The following is a 23,604-nucleotide window of genomic DNA, read 5'->3' on the forward strand; positions in this document are numbered from 1 at the left end:
ATTTTGTCTAGAAGGGAAATGCGCAAATCTGCGATCTGCCTAAATGCATCTATGTTTGCATTTGTGATCCAGCTTCATCTACAGAAGAAGTGAGTATAAGGGGTTTTTTATGGACCTTTACAAATCTCCTTTCCTAATAATGTGCTAGTTAGCCAGTTTTGAGGCTGAAGTTTATGGTCTGTTCGTCATTCCACAGAAGAGAGGAGAGTACATTAGCATTTAAAGCAACATGGACTAGAATGTTAAAGAAAGAATGTTATAGACTTCTCATTAAGACCCCAAATGAATCACAACTTATGGGCATCCGATGACCCCTCTAAGAGACTTTCAATACAACAAAACAAAATAAATATTAAGCCCTGTGAGATAAAGAGACTCACAGTGCAGCGTGGACAGAGCCACTCTCCGTTGGGGATCTCGGGCAGAGGGGGGTTCAGGCAGTGAATGTGATAAGATGACGGGCAGGAGTCACAGCACAGCAGCTCTCCTCCATCTTTACACACACGACAGAACTCCATGTGATCATCCTCTTCTTCCTCTCCTCCCAGCCCTACCTCCACATCCCGGACATCATCACACTCTTCTTCAAAGTCTTCAAAGTCTTCTTCCTTGGCTTCCCACTGGATCCCTTCTTTCTCCTGGAAAAAAACATGCACTTTCATTACAACGAAGAACCTATGAAGAAATATGAAGAATTCAATTATATCAAAGACAACAATTTTGGATGTTTTTGATCACCTTCCCACAAAAAAAATGTGATCAGACTTTTTTGTGTCTGGTATCAGTATAAATTCAGCCTGTAGCTCCGTAGGTTTGGGTATATGTGACTCACGCAGTGAGGGCAGCTCCACTTGCCCTCTGGGGCTTTCTCAAGCTCAGGCTCAAGGCACACCAGGTGGTATGCTCGAGGACAGGTATCACACAGAATGATCTCTCCTCCCTGCTGACACACCTCGCAGTAGTCCTGATGGTCAGTCTCATAGCCATCACCGTCCTCATCACCCAGCACTGAGAGAAACAGAGAGGGACACATTTAACAAAATTTATTTTAAACCCTCTGATCCAATATATCCAATATATTTAAAGGCGGTTTTTACCATTAAAGACACCTTCACATACTTCAACATACTTCAAAGAAAAAAACACCTTGGCATTTATCTTTTGTACTTACTCATAACTTCAGTAGAAACTTTAATCGCAATGAACAATTTTGAATACTTATGAAGACAATTTTCATGGGAAAAGATCTGGAAAGATTACACTATTTTTTCACGTCAAAGGGAGTTTATTTAATTCATACATCAGATGGTTAGAAGACCCATCCAAAACAATAAGGAAAAGTAAACATCTTACTCTTTTTCTTTTTCTTTGCTGGGCGACCCCTTTTGTTCTTCTTGATCCGTCCCGAGCTGTCAGAGCGGACTGAAGAACTGTGAACGCTGGAGTTCTCCTGCTCAGAATCGTCCTCATCCACTTCCTCACTCTGCATTACAACCACACACAAGATCAAACACAACCATTGCACTCAACACGCATTTATGTGCACACGTATTACACACACACTCTCACCGAACTGCTCTTCTTCCTCTTGTTACCAAGAGCTCCCAGTTTAATACGCAGAGGAGCCATTTTCTTGGGCTTTGGCTTCTTCTTATCCGAGACACGAGGACTCTTACTGCGTTTCTTATAGCCAGGACCTGAGGGAAAACAATAAACAGGCAATACTAAAATTAAACAGTGTTTTGTCTATGTGCATAAAAAACACAAAAAACTTCAATCAGGTGAATTTAGACATCATGCACATTTTGAGATAAAACTAAACAAAAATATCAACTTTAAATGAGGGCAATGGCAGTCTTAAAGTTCCCCAATTAAGACTATTGTTTTGGAAATCTCCTACAATAGGTTTACACGCACGCAAGGTACAAAAAAGCCTTTATTTTTTCAAAATACATGTTTAATATCACCTCATTTTCCAGCGATTCTCAATCGATTTGTTCGAAGCAGCTCTAAGATTCAGTGTCTCTAAACTAAGCAGTGTTCTACAATAAGGATTTTTCTTTTTACTTGCTCTTACAAAATATTCACTGGCCCTTCCACAAAAAATAAACACAAATTGTTTTTGTGGTTTCTTACCCAATGAATTTTGTGTTGTAATATATTTACACCCAATTTTAAGTACAGTTTTTTACAGTTTAATTCACAAAGGTGTTCGGAAGAAAACAAGAATTCTAAACGTGGCTTTATTAGATTTAATTATGTTAAGATTTAAGTTTCTAACTGTATGCAAATGTGTGCGTTTTTTAAAATGCTAATTAATCATTTGCATATTTAAAATAACATTTTAATAAACCTGCAATAAAAAACTACTGTCTTAATGTACTATCTGCCATCAGTCCCACAAAAACATTTTTTTTTGTTAATTCACAAAGTGAATTAAAGGTAACACTTTATTTTACGGTTACACCTATTACACTATTAGTCACTAATATTGCATGCATATTACTAGAATATTAGCCTTTTTGTAGTAGTTAGCAATTAACTTAATGTTGTAGTTAGCAGTTAACAAGTGTTACCTATTTTAAAGTGGGACTGAACGAACAAGTCCTGCATGAAATCCATACAGCTGCCCATGCTCTGTAACCTCTCACCTTTGCCTTCTTTGGTCTTGGCCTTGCGGAGCGGTGGTGGCTGAGGTGGAGGTTCAGGGGAGGCTGTTGCTGCGGAGACCTGCTCAGCAACGGCGGCGGCGGCGGCGGCTGCTGCAGCAGCGACGGCCGCTGCCGACCCTTTAAATGGATTATTGGAGCTGAACTCCCTCCATTTGGCCCCCAGAATGGTCATCATCTTGGACATGGGGATTTTAGGGTTCTTCTTAGCAATCATGGGTCTGCAGAGAATCATACGTTTACAGACATGCTGCTGCAACGGAACTACAACGTACAAATGCTCTGGTGCGGTACCTCATGAACTGGCTGAAGGCTTTGTAGTTGGTTAGTGTGCGGTAATCTTCTTCAGTGAATGTGTGATCGACATCCTCCAGTCCCCACTCTCTAGCCAGCTGGGCCGACGTTTTCATCTCTACCGGCTGAAAGAAAGGCTTCATCATATGGCTGTCACAATGTGGATGAGTAATGCATATCTGGAAACATCTGCGTCCCTAGACTCTGCTACATGTTAACTAGATCAGTAATTATGTGTGCAGTGCATTATCATGGACATGCGACAGCTAGAAACGCCATGTCACAGTTTGTACTTGTCAGTCTTTCATCATTTCTGGGTGCAAGCGCGAGAAGAACCTCTCATGATGTGTTTGCATATGTATTCGGGAATGTGTGAGGTATTTGTCTGCAAACACATTATATTGAGGGAAATTTCCTGCATATACAGTACTAACACTAGTTTAGCAGATAAAAGTGATTCATCTTTTGATACAGTGAAAATACTAACAGCTATTTTTAAATGTGTTAAAGGGACAATCCAAGCGAAAAAAGACATTTCCGTCTAGTTGCTCCAAACCTGTATGATTTCTTTCTTATAACATATAAGAAGCTATTTGAAGAACGTGAGTGACCAAATAATTATTGGTCCTCACTGTCTTTTACAGCATGAAAAACACAAGTCAATGAGGACCAGAAACTATTCGGTTACATGCTTTAAAAAACGTCTTTTATGTTCAGCAGAACAGAGAAATAGTTCAGGTTTGAAACAACGTGAGGGTGAGAAAATTATGACAGATATTAATTATTATATCCCTAATATTCTGCTATTCTAACTAGTTGTAATCATGATGCGGTTTCCATGTAAATCCTAAAGTTGCCATTAACGAAAAAATACATAAAAATTTGGTTTAATATCTATTAAATCTTAAGTATATATGATTAGAAATGATCAAAATTGAGGCAGGGGGCATCACCCACTGGCCCTTGTACTTGAATAATTTAATTATGCATGCTTGGTCACATCGAGGGAATTTATCATGGGTTTGAACTCCTTTGAATGCTGTTGTTAGGCTGTAGCCGGTATTCATATTTTGTCAGTGTTACGGTGATTAGTTCGTTAATGAACTTGGCCCCTGGTTCTTTATATATATATATATATGTTTTGGGGTTTTTTTTTGCTAAAAAATTATCAGTTGATTTACTATACATTTACTGAAAAGTGTTAACTGAGTAAGAAATGTTTTTTCAGTGCACAGTCAGCTTCACTGGAAAGCGTTTTTAAATATTACGTATCAGCTGTTTGGACTGACGGCATTCACTGCAGGGGATCCATCGGGGGACAAGTAATGCTAAATTTCAAGTCAATTTTAGCAAATGTTTCAGTCAACTATTTCTCTAATGAACGCACTTAATAAAATGACCTAGTGCCCATTAACCCATATTCAAGACTAACATATCATTTTTATGTAATTATTTAAAACTGATCTGCATGGGAAAATTGCTTCATTTCCAAGTTTGCCAAAAACGAAACACCTTTTTTTTTTTTACAAAACACGAATACCAACAAGAGCAAAACCATTTTACCTCTCTAAGTTAGGTAAACTAATTCAGCTTTACACTTTGTAATGACCTTGCCATACGGAGGAGAGTAAGCAGAAGCGAAGTAAATGGAAAATAGCATGCAGCTCCGCAGGCACAGTGGAAAACAATAACCTTTGTGGTCTCTTCGTGTGTGCTGTCTTCATCCTCTTTCTTCTTTTTCTTGGTTTTCTTCTCTTTTTTGTCCTTGTGTTTCTTCTTCTTTTTCTTTTCTCCTCCATAATCACTGGCAGCGCTGTCAGAGTTCACGGCATAGTCCGGCTCAGAGTCCCTTTCTACATCACTGTCCTGCAAAGAGGCAGAGAAATAAAACAAAGCCTCAGAATAGATAGAGCTGTCACTATAATGCATTCATTTCAAAACAAACCATTTAAATTATCTTAATAATTATCTCCATTCAAGGGACTCTTTTAGGAAACGTATAGACATACGCGACTAAGCGCGATTACATTTTTTTAGCTCGATTAATAATTCGACGTTTCTCAAATTATTATTAAATACAGGTTTAATGGAAAAAAGCACTTTTATAATATTCAGAAAATAATGAATCAACAACATACTATTTTTTTCCGCTTGCGTGCTTTGGCCATCTTGCCCTCCTTGTCCTTATCTTTCTTTTTCGTCTCCTTTTTTTTTTTAGGGCCTCGTTTCTTTTTCCCCAGGTTGTCCCTGTCCGATGTCTCACCAATGTCGTCTCCATCATCTAAGAGGGAGAGATGCAGGGACGTGAGGGAACACGGGAGCACATGACGAAATGAAAGTGACCATTACTCTTTGCGAACCCTCTGAGGTATCCTTCAAATCGTTTCCCACTTCAATTATTGAACAACACGGGCGATGCGGAGGACCCAGGCCGTCACAAACGCAGGAAATATAAGTCATTCCACTTCTGACTTGAACTACGCTGTAGGACTTAATGAATTAATCTCACAAACATGATTATCTACATGACCTAATTACCTCACTCTGAAAGCTATTTACGGAGTGAATTTTAAGACGATGATAAATATTGTATGCAGCGCTCCATAAGATGAGAATTTGAGGTCAATGCGTGAGTAGAAAAAATTACTTTCAGTAAAAATACTAAGGGAAATTATAATGACGAAGCACAAAGTTTCCTTCTTTCACAAAATGTTAACTTTCTTTTAAACACACAGCCAGGTCACCTAAAAAATGTGCTTAAAACGGTTAACTTTATATATTCCAAATAAGGTACCTGTATTATGACAGGTTTGACATGCTTCCATAAAAGGCGCTTTGACACAGACATCATCTTTCTGAGTGGAGTTAAACAGCTCTGGTCATGTGACTATTTACAGCAGCCATGTAAAATCGTTCAGATGAAACCAAAGCAGTCTGTTCTTTCATTTAAAGCAAACAGCTTTGTGTAGAACAACATGAACAGCTTTTTTTTAGCCAGTTTAAATTCAAAGGTACATTTTGGACATGATAATTACCACGTCCTGAATATAATTTAGCATGCCTGAATTAACCTGACTACATTAGTGGACACCAAAATAAGTCTATGATAATATAAAAAAAAATATATGGTGACACCTTCTCACTTTTTTGCACTGTACCATTCACACCGATACAGTTTGTTTGTATAAATGCAGATATCAGCGTGGCGTGTTTGATCAGAACTATCACCACTGCGCTGCGAAAAACGAGTTAGATGTGATTGTGTCTTTGTTGCAGAAGCGCGCTGGCAGAGCCCTTTTTCCCTGCTCGCTGCAGCCAGGGGCGGCAGCAGCACGCACTCGGGGCTCGGTGATCGAGAGGCCGCGAGCCGAGCTGATGCTCCCCTCGTCGTGAACTCTTGCACCTGGGGAGCAGACCACCAGATGAACCGCAGCTGAAGGTCGCGGGGGCGAGACGGGACGCGCGAGCTAATTGATTCACGCGCACTGTGGGACTGCGCGAGACAGCGGTTACGCGCCAAACGAGGCCCCAAATATGACCGCAAACACAGAGCGTGACATAAAAGTTAGAAATAATAAGTAGTTTTAAAAAAAAGTAAAATATTACAAGGCAGTATAATTGCATTAGGGCCAAGCAGTATGACTGCAACATGTTAGTAACTAAGCTTTAAGGCATTTCGTGCCGTGTGGCGCATTAATCGACCGAATAGTGGAAACTTTTGACTCATCACTATCTGTTGGTGTTTTCCCACAGATGTACATAATAATTTAGCGCTTCATTGATTCATGCCAGGCTCAAAACAGGCCGAGGGCTGGTGGCAGTGTACGAACTGGCGTTTTGCAAAGTGAAAGCATCGCGGCACACGGATCTCTGCCCTGTACTGAACCAGGCGGCAGTGGGTCGGGTCAAGTTTATTTACACTGTCACAATCAAAGCCGTAGACCTGACGCTCACGCCTCTTTAGATCAATGCATTGTCATGTTACTCTTTATCTGCTCAGGCTGTAACCTTCGGGGCAAACAAAAAGCGGCATAGTCGCGGCTTAATGATCCTTTGTCGGATCACAGCTGGAGACGAGAAAGCACCATCATATGACAGACCTGATGAATGACACGGACGGGACAGAGAGAGGGGGGATCGGTCAACTTTAGCCAAACTCTATGCAACTCTCCGCCGAAATGCACGCGGATAAATAAAGCAAGCGTCGAATTGGAGGAGGCAGACTGGAAGTGTGCATTAGCGCAGACGTCGCTGTGGCAGTTTTAGGAGAATTCGCGTTTGTTTCGACGTGTTTCTGCGCCCCACGCGCGCCCCGCGGACTGTACGGTACCTGGCGCGGCTCTCGCTGCAGTTTCTCTAGGCGCCGCCGGCGAGTTTATGTCGCTTGCGTTCTCGTCCAGGTCTCCGTCGTCTTCTTCTTCTTCATCAAAATCTCCTCCCTCGGAATTAACCGCCGTGCCCTCATCTTCCTCACAAGAACGGAGAAGAGAGGACATTATATTCCCGTCGGTGACCCCGATCCGCGAGATCTAAAAGTGTATTCCTTCCGAATTATGATATTTATTTAATATTCAAATCGACACACAAAAAGTGGGGGGCGTTTTGGAATATTTTACACTACAAGGCAGAGAAACAAAGATGGCCGCCCTTATATTTATTTTTAACAACCCCCTCCCACCCCCCCAATAAGAAAAATCCCCTTACATAAAAATGGCTGACTATATTATTTCAGAACGCCCCCTCCTCCTCCTCCTTTTTTCTCTTTCTCTCTCTCTCCCTCTTTCTCTCTCTCTCTCCAGACTCCCCTCCCTCCTTAAAAAATAATCACATTGTTACTGGAGGGGGGGCGTATAGCTGATTGCAACTTGTATTTCAACTCGTTTTATTATGAGCTTTCGCTCTCTCTCTCTCTCTCTCTCTGCTTCAGACTTGCCTGGTTACTGTCTGCTTTTTTTCCGAAAGTGCACGTAGTAACGCCCGCGCTCACTGTACGCAGCGCAAAGCGAATCTAACAAACATGGCCACCTTAATATTCTTTTAAGGCCCCCACCTTTGCAAAAACAAATCCAAAAAAAAAGAAAAGTGGAGCGAAGGGGCTGATGCGAGGTTGGCTGGAGGGGGGGAGCGCTACCGCAGCCATGCCCACACTTACATCATGTTGCATTGCTTAAAAATTAACTATTTGAGCTCAGGACTAAACAAAGCAAGTTATCGGAGCTGCGCAAAATATAATAAATGATTAGGAAAATGAAACAGGATGGATCATTTTATATTTTTAGCTGCTGAATTATAATAATATTTGGCAAAAGCACATATTGGATTGTGAAGTCTGGTGTTCTCACCATTAAGTGGCACGGATGCAAAAAGGCTTCATCCAGGTCTTTTCATCCTTTGAATTATTTTTTTTAAATATTTGGTTTTTCTTATTTAGTCTACTTTAGGGTTTTCATGTTTGGCTGGTGTAATATAAATCAGCAGTTCTCAAACTTTGTGACTGAGACCTCCAATCGTCACCTCAAGGTATTTCTGGTACTTCTGCTGTGGAAAAAAAAGCTGCTTAAAAGCAGTTTCAGTTATATATTAGAGGGTGAACGCGCCATATAATATATAACTGATCAATAACTGAAGGTTTTCAGGAAAATATATTCATTACTCTTAATGAATATTAATTATTGTGGTAATTTGTGATTTGTACTTTTTGTTTCTCAGCAGCTTCTATTCCAATACAAAAATAGGATTTAATATAATAATAATATAGGATTTATAATATATATATATATATATATATATATATATATATATATATATATATATATATATATATATATATATATATATAGATATATCCATTACTTTTCCAGGTCTTCAAATTCCACATAAATCCAGATTCCGTAAGATCGGAGAAACAGGTGTTAAATAAATGAATTAAAATATAGAAATATAACAACAGCTTGCATCCTGAGTTTTAGATGTTTGGTGCATATTTTATGTTTTTTATAAATGTAATATAAGATATATATATTATATATATAACTCTTTTTAAGCAATCTTAAGACCACTGCTCTAAATGTTCTTTCCTGTGCACGCAGAACAAAAAAATCAAAATCAATCCCAAAAAATTAATTAGACCAAGTACAAGGTTGCACAAGCAAATAAAGCTGCTTGCCAAAAATATGCACGTTTGCAGATGTTAATGGCATGGTCTCATAAAGCAGTGATTAAATTGAAATGTTGGCTGCATGAAATCATTTCTGTGTACGTGCATACATATATAATGCTACTTAATTAGGGTTGAGAGCCCGCTGTGGCCTACAATACAGTAGCTGCTGCATTTCCTCCCAGCAATTACCATGGCAACCACCAGACTTTATGGTTCAGGGGTTTATTATGTAGGCTGGCATTCATCTTTTTTATTCTGTTGCTCAGCATTTGATTGGATGGAGCCCAGAGAGCTGCAATAAGATAACCACAGACAGGAATCGATGAAACACTAAACGCATGAATAGTTGATGTGGCGTTCACGCTTCTCGCTCGAACCGGCTCGCAGCGCATGTGATATTCTAACGAATGCGTTTTCAGAGTTCAGTGAGGTCGTCGTTGAAATACAGACATATGGATGGAGAGAAGAGGTCACAGTCTGGGCTTCCGCAGTAAAACTCGTCCTCTTCGGGGATGCCGTTTTCACTCAGGGTCTTGCTCATGTCCAAATTCACGCCATTGTGCTTCCAGGTGTAGCTTGCTGCGTGGGAATTGTAGCGCAGGTATCGCTGGAGAATCTCACCCAGAGTCTCCTCAGAGCAAACCTGCTTAGAAAATAACAGCTTAGGACTATTTGGCCGCTCCGAATACATGTTTGTTTTATGAATGCACTCCTAGAGAGACACAGGGTAGGAATTAGTCTCGGACAGGCCCATAGAAACAATAGAAAGTAGCATCTGGGCTGAATGAAAACCGCCAGATGGTTATTGAGCCCAGAGTTTCAGACGCATGACTGCTGAAGCGAGTGAATCAGCACGGTCGGTCTGAAAACGCTTGTAACGCCAGAGGCTCAACATTAGGTCCATTTCCTTTAAGCTGGAAACGGATCAGATGCAAAGATGCGAAGGAGGGGGACGAAATCAAAAGATGGAGAGGAGCTACAAAACGATGAAGCAGTGCAACCCTGCCCTCTTCAGCATGCAGAAGCGCAGTGCAACGCAATGTGCCCTGTGCAGGCATTTCATGTCGAGAAAGCTTAAATAATTAATATGCACACTTTTGAGGCACATTTCACATTTCTTTTGCAGATGAGTCAGCATCGACATTTTTATTTATTTTTTTGCTCTCTACAAATCTGTGCCAGGTTAGTATTGGCTTACCTCCAGCCTCTGCTCTTGGGAGGTTAGAGTGTTGATAATGCGGATCCAGCGTGTTTTGGCAGACAGCAGCCCAACCTCGTAGCGGTTATCCTTCCACCAAGGCTTCCCGAAGTCATTGGCCCAGTCAGTGCGAGGGCAGGGAGGGGGTGTGTGTAAAAAACGCCCCCTAGGGGTGTAGTATTTAATGCAGCCAGTCAATGGGTCAACGTGTGTAAGAATCTGAAAAAGGGAAAACGCAACATTGTGAATCGAGAATTAATTAAGCATCTCGTGGGTGACAGGTTGCTGGTCCACACCTTATCAGAGAAGAGATCATTGCAACGGGAGGGGTTCCATAAAAACATATTCAGTTTTAATTTCATGCTGACTTTAACAAAACAACCAGAAAGCAATGCAGCAGCCTAGCTTGGTTTTGGTTATAGTCTCAAGGCGGGGAAAACATGCTTTTTTTAAGTTCTTGTCTTTGAAATTTTCATAAAACATGTAAACACACTTGGAAAAAATACTAAAATCAGATCAAATTAAGTTTTGTAAATGGTATTAAAGTAGCTTACATCCTTCGTCTTTGGATCAAACCAGTGACTGATGTCCTTTCCCGCACACTCTGTGATAGGTTTCAATAACACATCACCTGGAAAAGAAACATTGCTACAACGCTATTAATAAACAATCAACACGTGGCACATTTCAAACGTTTGGGGGCAAAATACTTTCTTCTTATTTTTTAATGATATGGTTTCTTGCCTTTATGCTCCTCCAGCAGCGGCGTAAGATCGTACACTTTGCCCAGATACGACACCCATATGTCTTTGAGAGTGTTGTGAACAGACACCTCCCTCGGCGTGAAATACTTTGGGCGCCGCATTTTGCCAATCTTTCCGTTTTAGAGAAATAAAACCGTTTAATCGACCGATGAGTTTTCAGACACGGCAGACGCCGATTGTTGTTACATTGGCCACGGAAGCGCGCACAAGCACGCTGGTTGCTGTGGTAACCGAAGCGAACGGGAGCGCGCAACCTACGCTAGTTTTTTCATAATTAGTTTTTTAAAACTTCATAATGATGCCACGGTTAATGTATCAGTTAGCCCACGTCCATTAAATTATATTAAGAGATACATATTCTTATTATGTGTTACCATTACTTTTTTTTAGCACTGTTTAATAAAAATCCTCTTACGAGCACTATTGTGTAGTTGTAATGTTTAGGCCATTTTTTTTTAAACTCTAATACTTAATAAAAATAATCGTGATTTTCACGAGCACAAATTAAACCCAGCAAAAAAAGACACTTGACAAACGAGTCTTCAATACTCTTTCTTAAATACAGTATATCTTGGAGATTTTCACGTATTTGTTTAGCTTAAAACAAATGAAAAACAAGCATAAAACATTAGGAAGACCCAAGTCCTTAACAACAGTAAGGTCAAAGGAGACTTTGCATTGGCATGTCAGCCGCAAACTAACAAGTATAAACCCAGAAAATAACCCAAGCAAACCATTTAAATTGATTTTGCTACATTTGATTCTTTTTTCCTCCAGTAGCTAACGATTTCTTGAGTTGGTTGATCTTTAACTCGAAAGTGCAGGGGTAACTTGTTAAGTTTACAAAACCTAGTTTCAAAGCTTTGTTGTGGGACATTGACATGTTGATATATTAGACAAAAAAAAAAAACTTCAAATAAAGACTGCTTTATAGCCTGTCATATGATTTATCATCTGCACTAGCTGTCAAAGGATAATAACCATTCTGTGGTGTAAACTAGTAAAGATTTCAGTACAAAAAAATTGTGCAACTGGTACCAGATCAAAGGTGTCAGGCTATGAAGCAGTTACGAAGCGTTATAATTTGTGGAGGGTTTATGCAGATGGGTTAAAAAAATATATTTATAAAAATGAGACAAAGATATGAGAAAAAGGTACCTTCATTGCCAAAAAGCGTGCAATACTGTTTTATCTATTTGACGACTGCCGGCATGTCAGAGCTGAAGCTTTAAGAACGCAAGTATGGCATACTGGTGTCAGAAATACATGGCACAGTCTAAAAGAAACCACAACCCTAAATTCTGGAGTGTTATTCAAAGAAAACAAACATAAGCAGCAGAAAAAATTAAAAAGACAATGAAAAAACAAAAAGTTATGCTAAAGATGGCACACGTGTCAAAGAAAGATCAAACATTTTGAGCCAAAATGACTCAGCTGGGGTTAAAACTCCAAGTTCAACTAGACTCCATTTTACGTATTGAAGGACAGGAAATCAAACACCAAACTAGGCGTTTGCCCGATCAAGTAATTTGCTCCTGGAGAAGTCCAAAACAGCCTGTAGATTCAAGTCTCAGCAACAAAAACTCCTTGTTTGATAAGTTTCCTCCAAAGTTCAGTTTGGATAAAGCAGGTTCTCTAGCCAGGTTTCTTAGTCCAAATCATTGTCCGTTTACACCGCATCAGCCTCTCTGTTGTCAGTTGTAGTGGAACTTGAAGTGAAAGTTTCCGCCCTCAAAGGGGTTGAAGCCAAAGGGCCATTCTCTACCTCCTCCACCTCCTCCACCCTGCTGATTCTCAGGGTCCAGAGGGTCCTCACCGGAATCAAATTTTTGACGCATTTCTGAACAGAAAAGGACAAAATCAGTTTGAAGACATAATTCAAATTTTGTATGTTTTTGGAAGGAGCCCCTTATTCAAAAATGTTTTTGATCAAAAGTATATTATATAAACATTGCGAAATATTACAATTGATTAAAAAACCCCCCAAAAAAACTACTTTTGTAATATATTTTAGAATGTAATTTATGCCTGTGAAAGCAAAGCTGATTTTTTTTTTTTTTCTGCCTATCATTTTTGGGAAATCAGGATTTAATGCATCTTTAATAAATAAAAGTATTAAATCAATTTTTTTATAATCTTAATTATGCCAAACTTCAAAAATAGAATTTTTTAATAACAGACTGATAAGGACTGAAAATCATTTGTATTCTTGGTTAATTTAGTTTTTGCCAACTGAAATTTTCTTACCTGGATCAGTGAGCACTTCTTTTGCTGATGCGATATCAATAAACTTTTTCTCTGCCTCTTTCTTGTCTGCTTCAGATTGGAAATTATCAGGATGCCACTGCTGAGCCAGCTTTCTATAGGCTTTTATGATTTCCTGTTTGTTGGCACTCCTGAAAACAAGCATTCAGTCAAACAATCTCCTTTCACTGTTACTACTGCAGGTGCCCCATAAACATCCTCCGAGCAGATTTTCAGCATTATTTCTGATCACCAGCCACTGACTTACCTGCTGACCCCCAGGATCTTGTAATAGTCTCTCTTGCGAGACTGCTTGAGGAGCTTCTGCGCTCGCTCGAGACCTTCACGAATCTCCTGATTGTCCTGATCAAACTCCCGTGCCTCCTGATAGTCCTCCACAGCTGAAAAGAGGAACAGAGGAAGATACTCGAGTTTATGCAAATGAAATGAAAAGGTTTTATAGTAGTCAGTGAGTGTTGAACTACCTTTCTCATATTCCTGCAGTAAGACGTAGGCTTCAGCTCTGTCCCGGAGGATGTGGATATTCTGAGGTTCTCTCTGGTGGGCTTCTGAACAAATGTCTACGGCCTCCTCAGCACTCTTCATCTGGAGGAGTCAAAAGTGGGAGCGAGAGAAAAACATTACCAGTGAAGCTAGACACCAGAACCATACTCTTGGTGTTCTTACTAAACTCTAACTAAATAACTAGATCAGCATGACTAGAAGGCTTATATAGCTGTGAAAGACTAAATTACATTTTGTAAAGGAACATACTTTGACTAAGCAGAAGCAGATCCTCTCCTTTGCTTTATTAGTGTAGAAAGCCACATTCGGCTCTGTTCGCATCACAGTTTCATATTTCTCAATGGCCTCCTGATACCTGTCATTCAAACAGAAGAATTAATAAATTGTAAAAAATAAATAGAAAAAAATTATGAAAACTTTGACACTGATGGAGACATAAAACCATTCAAAACCAAATCAGTAAGATTTGTAAAATACGTTATTACTTTTATTTAGCAAGTATGCATTAAATTGATCAAATTTAACAGTAAAAGACATTTATATATAAAAACAAACATTAATATTTTACCACATTGCCATTTTAACTGATATATTTTTATAGTCTTTTAAATAGTAGCGTACGAAATATGTGATAAAATAAATAATACAATAACATGAGATATACCTAATAATAAAATCTCAAAAGCCAAAAATGAATTTGAGTGAGTTAAGCTAAGCCTAGACCTAAACGTAAAGGCAATTTTTCTAGAAGTGAAGGGGATGTTTTCAGCACCTCTGTTCTGAGATGAGCTCTTCTGCAGAGTCCAGCTGCTTGCTGAGCTTCTTGACCTGTTTGTAGTGAGCAAAACACTCCTTATCATCCTGATCCAGCTTGAGACACTCACGGACCTGACTGAAAACACCATCAAACAGGGAAACACACAATGAACAGCAGCAAAAAAGAGAGACAGCTTTCCTTTTTAACATCACATGAGATTGGTGTATTGTTATTACAACTAATGTACGTGCACACAGTCTCAAAATGTGTGGGATTGACAGCTGTATTCACTAAAAGATACGACTCTAGAATTGTCCTTGAAGCAGCTTACAGGCGATTCTTGAAAATTGTATGTATGATTGAATAACTGAAGAAAGCGGCTGTCATTCATACTGAACGACATACTTAAGCGAGTCGTGATGATCGCCTAAACTGTAATGGAGCTGGCTGAGCTTGAGGAAGGCTGCTCGGTTGTCCGCACGGAGACGCGTTGCTGGTGTCAGGTCCATAATTGCCTTCCGTGGATCCCCGAGTCGGATGTAGCACTCGGCTCTTAGTTCCCGAGACTCTGGATCCCAAGGAGAGAGCTGGTAAAAGAAAAAACAAGGACGAAGCTAGATGATTAAATCACACACGCACATGAGAGAGACACTAAGTTTAAACCACAACATTTGATTTGTTATTCATTTATTTATAGGGCAACTAATTTCAACAGCTCAAATTAAAGAAAGTGCAATGAAGAAAGCCATAAAGTGGTGTGTGATAACACGTTAAATTCCTAAAAAACATTTCACCTAAACATAATCCAAAACTTTCATATTGTCAGTGAATAAGGACTTCAAAATAACATTAAAACACTTATTACAATAACATTTATAAAGTTACTTTTCTATTTTTTCATACATGCAGTTATTCTGAACTTTCCATTTATCAAAGACTCCTATTTAAACGATATGTTTCCACAGAAAATATTAAGCAGCACATCTGCTTTCAACATAAAATATGAGAAATGTTCCCTGAGCACAAATCAGATTTCTAAAATATTGTGTGACACTGAAGAGTAATAGTTTTTTTTTTTTAAAAATTCACCTTTACTAACACAGAAATAAATTATAATTATATAATATTCTAAAATATATTAAAATAGAAAATGATTTAAAATTGTAATGCTATTTCACATATTACCGTTTTTACTGTTTGTTTGGGACAAATTAATGCACCTTAGTGAATCAGGTGAATGTAAAAACATAAAAAAACATACCAACCCAAAAACTTGAACAATAGTGTAAAATGCAGTTTTGCTCTCCAGACTAACTCACCTCTATGACTTTCTCCAGCACCTGCACAGTAGTGATGCAGTCTCCACGGTGATGAGCCTTATGCGCCTCTTCTAGGAGAAACTCCAGCTCCTCTGCCTTGCGGAGCTGATCGTGTGCTTCCTCATGATTCGGGGAACGCTTCAGCTGCAAAGGAGAAGGCAGGAAATAGAACAAAACGGAGCAAAATGTAGTGTGGTTAGAGAATGAAGATGGCAGGTTTTAAAAGAAAAAGGGACTTATTTTACTCACTACTGCTTGGAAATCTTCTCTAGCCTCTTGAGTACTTCCCTGTTTCAGGAGAATATTACCCCTCTGCAGTCTGGCCTGAAAACATATATATATACACACAAAAACATGTATATACGCTACGGTCACCCATAACTTCACAACCGCTAAAATAAACTTACCGCAAGGAAGTCTGGCTTGAGCTGTATGGCCTGGGACAGGTCAGGCAGAGCTGACTTGGACTTTCCCATAGCCAAGAAAACGGCGGCCCGTTTGTAGTATGTCAGATAGTTCTTAGAGTCACCCTCTGTTTAATACATTTACATCGGTTAATGAATCGCATCTTTCCTTTATTTGAAATGACCAGTGTACACCAGATGTAAATTAATTTTAGTTCTTAATAGCATCAAATAAAACAACAAAATGAAACTGTTGTTTAACTGCTTAATGTTTTTTTCTCAGTAACATCTGTAATATCGCAAAATATATTTTCTTCTTTTTTTTCTAATTTATTTAAACATTTATTTTATTTTTCAGATGGCAAAGCTAAAGTTTCAGCATCATTTCTCCAGTCTTCAGTGTCACATGTGACACGATCCTTCAGAAATAATTCTATATACTGATTTGGTTCTTAAAGTATTTTTATTATAAATGTTGCAAATAGCTGTGCTGCATAAAAAAAGAAAAGAAAAAAAAATCTTGTGGATCTTGTGTAACAGTATAAATGTCCCTAAATGTCAATGTTATGCATCTTTCATAAGTAAAAGTTTTCATTTGTTTAAAAATTCTTACTGACAGCAATCTTTTGAATGGTACTGTAGCCTCCATATATTATGTTTGTGTAAATATATATATATTTGTCTTACCCACAGCTGAATGATAGTGAGACAGGGCCTCAGCCAGCTGTCCGGCTGCCAGCAGCTTGCGGCCCATTTCCAGGTGATGTTCAATCTCAACAGGTGTTGCTCCTAACACACCTGAAATAAAGAGACAGGTGATTTAGAAATGACACCTGCTGCATTTCATAAAGAGGCAGCTTTAAAACCCCTCAATCTGCCTGACGAGATTGAGTTTACACACTTTAAACTTACACAAACAAAACATGAACGTCATAATAATGAAACTCTTTAAAGGGAATTCAACACTGGCATTGTGTTTTGATCGACAATGACAGCACAAAAAGTGAAAGCATGCAAACAGCACCCTACCCTGTAGTTGTTATGTAAAACTAAATAAAAGTAAAACTAAAACGACTACCACCTTCACTTACGCAAGTACAGCTTCTGTTTCAACATTAACCAATACAGTTTTAAATGTGTAATATAATATTTAAAGTTAAAGCAGATGGACATTGTAAGTTTAGTTGTCATCAAGTACATCAAATAAATCATAGTTTATGTTTAAAACATGGCATTAGCGTATTAAATGTCCAAATAATAACATGATAGTTCTATGGACATTTTCTGTTTGAATAAAATCTGATTCTAATATAATTTAAAATAAAATGCCTGTGCTCAACCTAGACAGTATACTTGGGTATCAGAGGGCAACAAAACGCTGTCTAGATAGGAAGTCAGTATTTTATACTACTATTTGAAAGATGTCTTCCTTGACACTTCCTGGTGTGCACCTGTGGATGTACCACGGTAGATATATAGTGTCAGATGATGGACTCATGTTATTATTCTGAAATAGATTTTATTATTACCATATTGCTGTACCAACATTTTAAGTGATACTTCAAAGAATACCATAGTTCTTATGCAAAACATGGCAATGCTATGGCACTACTATGGTGCTGCCCAAACAATGAAAAAACCCGGAAAAGAATAATTTCCTTTAAAAAAAAACAAGTCAGGTGTGAATTAAAGTGAAATCTCACCGTCCAGCTGTAGGTCCAAGACCACACAGAGCAGAGACAGGGAGGACAGGACACTGCTCAAACCTCTCCGCCGTCCCGACTCCATGCTGACATTTATTACACCCCCGATATACAATCGTGTGTCTTTCCACCGTGATTCACAACGCGCAATAGGACAAAAAGCATTTACACCCAGATCATACTAAAAGCGACATATCCGGCATACTTGGCAAGAATGCGATGTTTCTGTTGTCCGGATTATAAATATGTCCGAGTGGAATAAAGGAATGCCAAACTCTAGTTCCGTGTGTCTCTCAATAATCAACTCTCTGCCGGCTGCTGAGGAAAAACCGTGTGTTTTAATTTATATAGGAGGTGTTTCTTAGCCAAGTGTGACAGTGACCGTGCACAACAGCTGCCGGCCACGTACTTTTGAGCGTCTCCTCTGAGTGTACAATTCAAATCGCCCTACATTTCAGCGCGGTGACTGGCTGCTCACATCCGTGTTTGCCGACAAACGTGGTCTCGTGCCATTGGTCGAATTATTTTAGCGCACTGGACGGACACGCCCACGTCCAGCAATGGACTGGTAGCTGATATGACCCATCATTTACTTTGGAGGAAATGTCTATTCTCGCCTGGCCTTTAGTATAGGAAACCGTCGTTGTTCTATTCTATTTTATTCATTATGTTCTTATAGCAACAACAGTCCCGTGTTCACTTTGCAACAAAATGTTTAAATATTTACTATGTTAAACATGGTTATTTTTTTGAGTTGTGGAATTTGATGGTTTGTTCACGGTTGTGCTTTTGGATAATATTTTTTTATAATTATAATATTTTAGAATTAGAATCTCTGTTCTATTTACTGTTTTATAGTACTGTAGAATAGAATGCAGCTCAAAGGAACGAAACAGAAATGGCAACGTTTCGACAAAAATAGCCTACTACCCTTAAGTTATCATTATTACTGAAAATAAATAAATAAATGTTACCTATTTTAAACTAAAAAGCTTAAATAAAATATTATTTAATAAAACAGACCCTATGGAATATTTTTATTAGTGAATAAAAAAAAAATAAAATATGCCCAGTACATGTCATGTTTGTTTATTGTTTGTATAAAATATCATATAAAACAGGGTCATTTTACAAATAAATGGAGACAAGATAATTAACAATTTTTTTTGTTCAAATCTTGATTCATGTAACGTCGAGAAAATTCTAAATTCTAGACAAAATTGAAGTAATTTCCACTTATTCAAAATGTTCTTTGAGGAGCTTTTGCACAGCAAAACTGACATAGTAACATTTTACTTGATTAATGACGTATCCTTAGTTGGCCACAAAACCGCCTGTGCATTTGGCACTGTATAAATATTTACATAATTGCACCGATAAAACATCACTAGACAGAATATTAACAGCCAGCTACAAATGTAATGTAATATAATGTCGTTTGGCCATGAAATTGACCAGAGTCGCTTCATTCAGACATAGGCATTTCTTCCATAAGTGCTCTGAGCGTCTCTCCTGGATGCGGATGCTGAGTAAACCGTTTCACGCGTGGGTTGGTAGTAACTGCAAAAGAGAAGATGCAGGATGTAGCGAAGAAATGCGTAAAATTACAAGAAATGAGAAGTGAGAAAGTATGAAAGAGAAGCGAGGGAGCGGGGACAAAGCAACTCACGCTTTCTCCTTTGTGCCTAATTTGCAGGAGAACATCAGACAAGCTCCACCACAGATGGCAAGGACACCAGAGGCCCAGCCGATGTATAAAGCCTCTCCAATCTCATACCTGCAACGACATTCAAGGTTTACGTGCGTAGGTTTCCCTCAAACCAAAGTTAGTTAGAACTTCACGCAATCAGCAGGGGGCAGCCTTTCCCCTTTAATCTCCGGCAGAGCGCTTACTTTTGGCCGGGGTAAAGCGGGTTGAAGAACTCTTGAGTGATGTTGGCCGCGTACCAGGAGACTGATACCATCGTGCACAAACCTTTGGATGGGATTAAAAAACATAAAGATTAACCGATATACAATAGCAGTAAATCTGATAAGATCTCTTTTAAAGACAGCACGTCCGCCGGTAGGAGATTTGAGTTTAATTAGTAATGCGTCTTACCCTGCAGCAGGAAAAACGCGCCTCCGGTTCCGGCGATTCTGCCTTTCAGTACGTAGTTGTCACCGCCGGCCTTCGAGCACTGCATGCCGATGAGGGTCGCCACCACGCCGAAGGTGCCAGCCACCACCGCCGCGATCATAAGAGCGCGGGACGCCTGGATATAACCTGGAGAAACAGAGGGATTCACCTTATCAGTGGTCGGAGTGAAAGATTTGAACACAGCATTGAAAATAATAATAATAATAATAATAATAATAATAATAATAATAATAATAATAATAATGGGCAATAAAGGATTATGTTTAAATTAAATGTAAAACTAAATAAATAAGCATGAAAGTCTATTAGATAAATTTAGCAAATAAATAAAAGAATGACAATAGAAGAAAATACATAGGCTAAATGATAAATAGCAGATAACACATAAATAAACCAAAAATAAAATATTGAAATGATGCATAAAAGAAAAGCAGGGAAAATCAAACGCATTTAAAAGTAGGAGGCAAAATAATGACTAGACGGGGGAAAAAATAATTATGATAAATGGGTATGACGCAAACGCACCTAAAAGAAAACACGCAACTAGTTAACAGATTTAGTGACCGAATTAATAAAAAATGGCTCGTTGAAAGAAAGCGTTTCTTTAACTTATTTCCAAATGAGGCGATAATGGTAACCAACTTTATGATAAATGAAGTGAAATGTATTTATAGTGGTGGCTGTGTGGTAGTGAAATTATTATTAAAGTATGGTGATTTTTGTCCTACCAGACAGGGCCAGCAGAGAGGGGAATTCGCGGCAGTTGTGCACCCCCGTCGAGTCCGTGGCGCAGGACATCCACAGGTTCTCGTAAAGGGTGGAGGTGGTGATGACTGTCCCGTCCAACGAGGATACTTTCCAGTAACGGTTCGGAATCGCGACGCCAACCATTATCCAACTCACAAAGCCCAGGATTAAAGCTACGACTTCGATGACCGGGTCCATGGCTGATTTAGATCACGCGGGCGCCAGAATCATCCACGCTCGACGTTAGTGGTTTCTTGCGAGTCTCTCTGCTACGTGTAGATGCTTTCAAAATGCGTTCAGCGCAGTCTGAAAAGTTAGAAGCGATATCCAGGTTTTATTCATTTCTCGAGCCGTTTCGTGAGCTGAGCCGGTTTTTCCATGGAGAGGGAGATTGCAGCAGCGCGACATGAAATGTGTCGTTAAAAGGAGCGAGAGGTCATTTATAGGCTCTGTTTGCCCTCCCCTCTCATGTGCATGTCTCGCTTTTGGATTTTACACCCCGAAACTCAACAGGTGGTTATCACTAAAGTCCAATGGTCGTTCCCTGACCTTCACTGGCAGTGCATCCGTTATGTTTCATGGACTTAAACACATTGAACACTGTAAAATGCGATTAGTCGACTTCACCTGAACAACGTGAGAATATCCGTAGAGCTGCATGCCCTCCAAATGAAAATTATCCTGGCTATCTATCGCAAATAACTATACATATAGACCAATCTTCATAAATTACAATCTGAATATTCTGCAGCCAGTACACCTGTTTTAATTGTCACGTGATCCTTCGTACTATATATATATAGTAAGTGGTTATAACTGTTAAAAACATGCAAGCTGGTTATAATTGATTCAGTTTTTGTAGAAACTTCACACATTTTAGAAATTGTGGCGCGCAGAATGTTCAGAAAAACAGCATTTATTTGCAAAACACTCATTTAATGTATCCTAACATCCATTTAATGCATCCTTGCTGAATAACATTTTAAAAGCAAAAAAACAAAACAAAAAAACAAGCCTAACGATAACCACGGAGGAATACATGGAGCCCAAAACATTTTGGTGCTGGAACAAATAAGAGTCAGCTAATAGTAAAACCGACTGCTTTTATATGTTACAACAGAACGCATCAATGTTGAAACCCTTTCAAACATTAATCTGGCCTATTAATAACAGACAGTTTCAGCGTGTTTAATAGACTACTCAGAAATTTGGTGAAACGTTTTGGATTTGTCCTCAGAAGACACTATCAGAAGAGGGAAAAGGGGAACTACTGGGTGCAGTGATTAAATGAACAACTGAAGAAGCTGTTTGACCGTGTTTATCTACTGCCTTTATCCATTGTCTCATTATCAGTCTCACAGCGTCACACACTCTTATATAGTAAGCATGGTGGTCTCTAGGGCACACGTTCAGTGAAACCTCAATTGCAGGAATCACGCTTAAATTAGTTAAAATCAATTACTTGTCATTTACGCAGTTTATACAAGCACCGAAAAGCTCAGGAGGAGCTTGTGAGGAGACACGCGGAATAAAACATAACATACAGACACGTATAATAAAACACTTTGCATGTAAACACAAAGGTAAATAAAGATAAAGTAAAGATAAACTTATAAATAAGTAAGCTGTGAGGAAATTGCTTGGGTTTAAAAAAGAAACGCTGTTCAATTTAATCACACAAACAGTTTATTACGAAAAGATTACTATAACTGCAGACGGTATTTTTAGGTATCGCATTATATTTCTTCCACACACTTGGCCAATAGAATTTATCACTGACGACTATTGAATTCGAATCAAATCAAATTCAAATTTTATTTGTCACATACACATACATACATGGTAAGACATGCAGTGAAATGTTTTTTACAACCGTCCAGCGTCAAAATAGAAAACAAAATATATATATATATATAAAAATATAAAAATATATATAAAGAAGAAGTGTGCAAAGTATAAAAATAAAGTATAAAATATGAAGTATAAAATATAAAATGCAAAGTGACTAGTGCAATATTTCCTGTGTAATTGTCCAATTGTTATCACAGAAATGATCGAATATCTTTAGCAGGTTTAAATAAAACGTCACACATCTCTCATTAATGTTTAATGGCTTAATGAAAACATCCGTGAAGAAAAGATGTTGTTAACAAAATATGACGCACCAGAGGCTGAAGTTCATGTGGCAATAACTAAAACTTCCAGATTTGACAATAAGTATCCAGATAATAGTAAAATCCCTTTAGCATTAACACCATTAAATAGACAGACAGCTCTCACTTATCCTTACTGTACAAAGACCTATAAGTGATTAACTTATTTTATTGACGTGAGACTAAGATATTTAGAGTGAATAGTACTGGAAATAGGCAAGATGGCAGCCCGTATCTTGGAAGGTTAACATGCTGTTTCTCAAATCGATTCTTAGTAAAAGGAAGTAAGTATGTTGCAATGCGTGACTTTGTAAATTCTGTAGAAAGAAGGATCAAACGCAGTGGGTTCGTGTATACAGAGACCACTGCCATTAGAGATAGTCTGCAACAATCTATCTATCTGTCTATCTATCTATCTATCTGTCTATCTATCTATCTGTCTATCTATCTATCTATCTATCTATCTGTCTGTCTGTCTGTCTGTCTGTCTGTCTATCTATCTATCTATCTATCTATCTATCTGATCT

At 38.6% G+C, this 23,604-nt stretch overlaps 4 protein-coding genes across 8 annotated transcripts in view; all 4 read right to left on the bottom strand.

The window, feature by feature from the left end:
- chd3 (chromodomain helicase DNA binding protein 3) overlaps nucleotides 1–7,626 on the bottom strand; it is a 41,810-nt gene extending 34,184 nt beyond the window's left edge. For 2 of the 5 annotated variants that reach the window (XM_043245232.1, XM_043245231.1), the window contains exons 1-9: nucleotides 7,294–7,624; nucleotides 5,102–5,244; nucleotides 4,656–4,829; nucleotides 2,964–3,088; nucleotides 2,652–2,890; nucleotides 1,570–1,697; nucleotides 1,354–1,483; nucleotides 833–1,008; nucleotides 381–638 (exon numbers count right to left, since the gene is read on the bottom strand). In XM_043245232.1, coding sequence (XP_043101167.1) covers nucleotides 381–638; nucleotides 833–1,008; nucleotides 1,354–1,483; nucleotides 1,570–1,697; nucleotides 2,652–2,890; nucleotides 2,964–3,088; nucleotides 4,656–4,829; nucleotides 5,102–5,244; nucleotides 7,294–7,459 — 1,539 coding nt within the window. In that variant the 5' untranslated portion in view covers nucleotides 7,460–7,624. Of the gene's footprint in view, nucleotides 1–380; nucleotides 639–832; nucleotides 1,009–1,353; nucleotides 1,484–1,569; nucleotides 1,698–2,651; nucleotides 2,891–2,963; nucleotides 3,089–4,655; nucleotides 4,830–5,101; nucleotides 5,245–7,293 lie in introns of all 5 variants that reach the window. The other 3 variants (XM_043245230.1, XM_043245229.1, XR_006251435.1) reach the window with 2 other exon arrangements.
- A 1,718-nt stretch (nucleotides 7,627–9,344) lies between these two features.
- On the bottom strand, nucleotides 9,345–11,482 carry LOC122349460 (cytochrome b5 domain-containing protein 1). Its single transcript, XM_043245504.1, has 4 exons — nucleotides 11,066–11,482; nucleotides 10,876–10,952; nucleotides 10,322–10,540; nucleotides 9,345–9,766 (listed from the first exon to the last, which is right to left on the bottom strand). The coding sequence occupies exons 1-4, from the start codon at nucleotides 11,184–11,186 to the stop codon at nucleotides 9,539–9,541; spliced, it is 645 nt and encodes a 214-aa protein (XP_043101439.1). The 5' UTR covers nucleotides 11,187–11,482; the 3' UTR covers nucleotides 9,345–9,538.
- A 142-nt stretch (nucleotides 11,483–11,624) lies between these two features.
- dnajc3b (DnaJ (Hsp40) homolog, subfamily C, member 3b) lies at nucleotides 11,625–18,471 on the bottom strand. The gene is made up of 12 exons (XM_043245503.1): nucleotides 18,038–18,471; nucleotides 17,022–17,132; nucleotides 16,338–16,462; nucleotides 16,180–16,254; nucleotides 15,931–16,074; nucleotides 15,017–15,198; nucleotides 14,627–14,746; nucleotides 14,104–14,209; nucleotides 13,815–13,935; nucleotides 13,598–13,730; nucleotides 13,333–13,481; nucleotides 11,625–12,925 (listed from the first exon to the last, which is right to left on the bottom strand). Exons 1-12 carry the CDS (start codon nucleotides 18,120–18,122, stop codon nucleotides 12,780–12,782), a joined length of 1,497 nt encoding a protein of 498 aa, XP_043101438.1. The 5' UTR covers nucleotides 18,123–18,471; the 3' UTR covers nucleotides 11,625–12,779.
- Nucleotides 18,472–19,113: 642 nt separating this feature from the next.
- Nucleotides 19,114–21,390, bottom strand: cldn15a (claudin 15a). Its single transcript, XM_043243271.1, has 5 exons — nucleotides 20,906–21,390; nucleotides 20,139–20,303; nucleotides 19,931–20,012; nucleotides 19,707–19,814; nucleotides 19,114–19,597 (listed from the first exon to the last, which is right to left on the bottom strand). Exons 1-5 carry the CDS (start codon nucleotides 21,120–21,122, stop codon nucleotides 19,507–19,509), a joined length of 663 nt encoding a protein of 220 aa, XP_043099206.1. The 5' UTR covers nucleotides 21,123–21,390; the 3' UTR covers nucleotides 19,114–19,506.
- Nucleotides 21,391–23,604: the final 2,214 nt, after the last annotated feature.

The sequence above is a fragment of the Puntigrus tetrazona genome, chromosome 7 (genome assembly GCF_018831695.1).
Source record: "Puntigrus tetrazona isolate hp1 chromosome 7, ASM1883169v1, whole genome shotgun sequence".
NCBI classification, from domain to species: Eukaryota; Metazoa; Chordata; class Actinopteri; order Cypriniformes; family Cyprinidae; genus Puntigrus; species Puntigrus tetrazona.